Source organism: Arachis ipaensis, chromosome B07 (genome assembly GCF_000816755.2).
Source record: "Arachis ipaensis cultivar K30076 chromosome B07, Araip1.1, whole genome shotgun sequence".
NCBI lineage: Eukaryota > Viridiplantae > Streptophyta > Magnoliopsida > Fabales > Fabaceae > Arachis > Arachis ipaensis.
Window position 1 is genome coordinate 3609954 of NC_029791.2, and position 3785 is coordinate 3613738.

Here is a 3785-nt window from a genome sequence, read left to right on the forward strand (position 1 = left end):
GGGGGTAGCCTAAAGGTGTCTATGGTCACGGTTTTTTACAGTGACCAAAAAGGATCTATGGTCACAGTTTTTCGGAAGGGTGGCCTAAAAGGGTTTATGGTCACGGTTTTGGGAGTGATCTAAAGGAGTCTATAGTCATAGTTTTAATCATTTGAGTTTTAATTAATTAAAATTTTTAAGTATTTTTTATTATTTTAAATATTTTTTCTTTTTAAAATTAAAAAGTTTTAATAATTAAAAACTAATAATAATTTTATATAATTTACTTTAAATATTAAAATTTTATATCTAATTTTATAAATATAAAATTAGGTTGAATACTATTAATAATTTTAAATTAAAAAATAATTTAAAACTTTTTAAAATGATTGTAGAATATTAAAATAAAAGATTCATCATATCGTAATTAATTTAAATTATTTGAGTGGTTAATTTTATTTGTTTATTTAAATGCGTATGATAAATTAATTCTTGGTATGTTAGATAAAATAAATTTGTAAAAAATAAAAATATAAGGCTCATTATATATAATATATCAATTTTATTATCTTAATTTTAAAAAATTAAAATAAACTCATTTTCTTAACCTATGCTATAGTGGGAACTGAAGGAAATTGAACCGCGTGAACTTAAGGAAATTGAAACAAACCCCCCCTTCTTTCTTTCCCCAATTCATAACCCTAGCCCCCATTGTCGCCGCCGTCGGAAGCTTGTTGGCGCCGCCGCCGTCCCAAGCTCTAAGGACATCGTCTTTATCTTCCTTGGCTTCTCCGTTCGTCGAAGGTTAGTGGCGTGGCGTCCGCTCTTGGGGTACTGCGCTCGTTAAGATCTCTCCTTACACCTTCTCCGCCGTCGCCATCGGCGTCTCCATCGGTGTCTCAGTTCTCATTGCTGCTTGGTACGCCGTTTTCCTTTTCCGTTTTAGATTTTGTTAATTTATTTTCCTGATAATCTTCTTTTTGGATTGCGAAGGGGGAATTACGTGCTGCAATCAAGGCTCCCCGAATCACTTCCACGAATCTCATTAGGTACGAGCCATATATGAAATAAAATTGTTGCTGAGGCATCTTCTTCTTGTTGCTATTAGCCTTCTGTTGTGCTGATTTCACATGGTTCTTGGCACCTTGAGCTACTGATTTCATGAATCTCGGTGCATTTCAGTTCATTAGGATTTGAAACTTTTGAAACTTAATTATAAAACTCGAATAATAATGTTAAGACATACTTGGCAAAATTTGAAGATATAGGTAAAGGAATTGCGTAAATATTCTAACCAAGGACAAAAAAAAAGTAAAAACAGTATTATATTAGACTTGCAGGATTTGAATGGAAGTACTTACTAGTTTTACTAATAACTACTAATAAGTATATTAAATATATATACGTACTTAAGTCAATGGCATTGTCGAATCTTATGTTCCAGCGTGGCAGGGACAACCAATCAGAATCTCGAGAATATTAAGGTTGAGTCATAATAAGTTGTAGTAGCATTAGAATCTTCCTACTTGTCGTCATCTTAGTTATGCTACCTGCTAGATGCTATATATAATTATTAATTAATAAAAAATAATAATGTTCATTATCAACTTTGTTGGCTTCAATTATAATTTCAGCTCTTTTAAAGTTCAATATTATATTGTTTATTATTATTACTAATTGATCTCTGATAATAACTAATATTGATTTAATTTTTTATGATTGTATAATTATTTGCAGTGTTAGAGGAACTATCGAAAGGTATAAGAAAGCAAGTGCTGCTTCCTCAAACACAGAATCTGTATCTGAAGCTAATACACAGGTAAATTATATTATTAATTATCCTATAATGATGTTATATATATGGGACTATAGAAAATTAAGTTTTAGTTAATTAATATTAGCTAAATTTTCTTTTAACTTCATAATTTAGGATTTAGATTTAAAGTTTTGTAATTTAAGATAAATAATATAATTAAAAAAAAAAACTGAAAAAAATTTGAACACATGATATAAAAAAAATGCACATTATTATTAGTTTTGAAATATATATAAAAGTCCATCTTTTTTTTAATCACTATTTCTTTCAGTTAGTGATCTATATTTTATATTCCTAGGACTTTATTTTGTCATATATACTTAACATTGTTTATAAATATCATTAGTTTTATCAGCAAGAATCATCCAAATTAAGAAGACAGATTCGTGATATTCAAAATCTAAATAGGTGAGTTTTATTTCTTTGTTCTTTTATGAAAACTAACTATTTCAATTCTATATATTAATGTATGTATGCATCCATATTATTAATTAATAATTAATGATGTTTAATTTGTTTTGATTTGCAGGCACATCCTTGGTGAAGCTCTTAGCTCTCTGAGCCTCAAGGAACTAAAGAACCTTGAGAGTAGATTGGAGAAAGGTTTAAGCAGAGTTCGATCTAGAAAGGTATAGATATTATATATAATTAATAACTAATGATCACAATTAATTTAGGCCATTCTAATACATAATATCTGTTTTGTTAAAGAACTTGCTAATAATTAATAAGTACAATTAATTTGAATTTATCGAATAGTCTTAAATTTTATTTTATATATGCAATAATTCATTCGTCAGTATCAAATCTTTAAATAGAGTTTAAATTTATAACAAATTAGTTTTTGATGTATCAAATTAAAAATACTATGGAGAGCAAAAAAAAAATTAATAAATACTTTAATTTGAATTATTACATGTGATTTAATTTGCGGATTATTTTAACATTATTGTCCTTGTTCCAAATCCAAGTTGTAGATTTGTTTCTGATATATGGTCTGACGTACGCATTCAAATTCTTGCTTGCAGCATGAAACATTGTTTGCTGATGTGGAGTTCATGCAAAAGAGGGTACTTCTCATCAATAATACCATTCCCTAATAAAGATCTTATTATAATTATTAATTCATTGTTTTTCCCTAAAGCTTAATAATTACTTGGCATTTCCCATTATCTTAGTAATTAAATTTTATATTTACTATATTATGCGGACTAACTAACTAACACAACGTAACCCTCCTAAAAATTGGTTTAGTTAACATACAAAGCTATTAGTATTATTTACTACTATAATTGAAATTAAAAATAAAGATGAATCTATAAAAAAAATAAACTCTTGTATATAAATCTATTAATGTGATATATTTTATGAAAGATTAATTTAATGATTGATTTTTTGTGTGTACATAATATAATATATAGTTTATACTTATCTAGTTAATTAAATTAATACCCCTTTTATAACATGTGCAGGAAATTGAGCTGCAAAACCATAACAATTATCTGCGAGCTAAGGTCTGTTTGTTTCACTTTTCATTCTTCTATGCATACATGAAATTAATTAATGAATTAATTAATACTATGTATATATGCAGATAGCTGAACATGAGAGAGCACAGCAGCAACAACAACAGGAACAAGAACAGCAAAATTTGATGCATGGGAACATGTGTGAAGATCAGTCCACCATAGCGTCACAAACATATGACAGGAATTTCTTCCCAATAAATCTCTTAGATTCCAATAATCATCAATATTCACGCCAAGATCACACTGCACTCCAGCTTGTGTAAGCACATTCAATTACTACTTAAATTATTCATATCTTTATCTAGCTACCTACTTAATTCTTAGTTGAATCAAATTTTTATTCATGCCAAACATAAACATAAACAAGATAATAATTAAGTTCTGCTAATTATAATTTCACTAGTCTTAGGCTGAAAGAAGTATATAAATGATTTACGATTATATATCTAGAACATTTTTTA

At 27.8% G+C, this 3785-nt stretch overlaps 1 protein-coding gene across 4 annotated transcripts in view; it reads left to right on the forward strand.

Annotated features, from left to right (window-relative positions):
• Positions 1 to 3785, forward strand: part of LOC107608872 (floral homeotic protein AGAMOUS) — a 12868-nt gene that overhangs the window by 7772 nt on the left and 1311 nt on the right. Inside the window, exons 3-9 of one of the 4 annotated variants that reach the window (XM_021107018.1) lie at positions 1446 to 1463; positions 1717 to 1798; positions 2142 to 2203; positions 2325 to 2424; positions 2824 to 2865; positions 3268 to 3309; positions 3390 to 3583. In XM_021107018.1, coding sequence (XP_020962677.1) covers positions 1446 to 1463; positions 1717 to 1798; positions 2142 to 2203; positions 2325 to 2424; positions 2824 to 2865; positions 3268 to 3309; positions 3390 to 3583 — 540 coding nt within the window. Of the gene's footprint in view, positions 1 to 1423; positions 1464 to 1716; positions 1799 to 2141; positions 2204 to 2324; positions 2425 to 2823; positions 2866 to 3267; positions 3310 to 3389; positions 3588 to 3785 lie in introns of those variants that run through there. The other 3 variants (XM_021107020.1, XM_016310635.2, XM_021107019.1) reach the window with 3 other exon arrangements.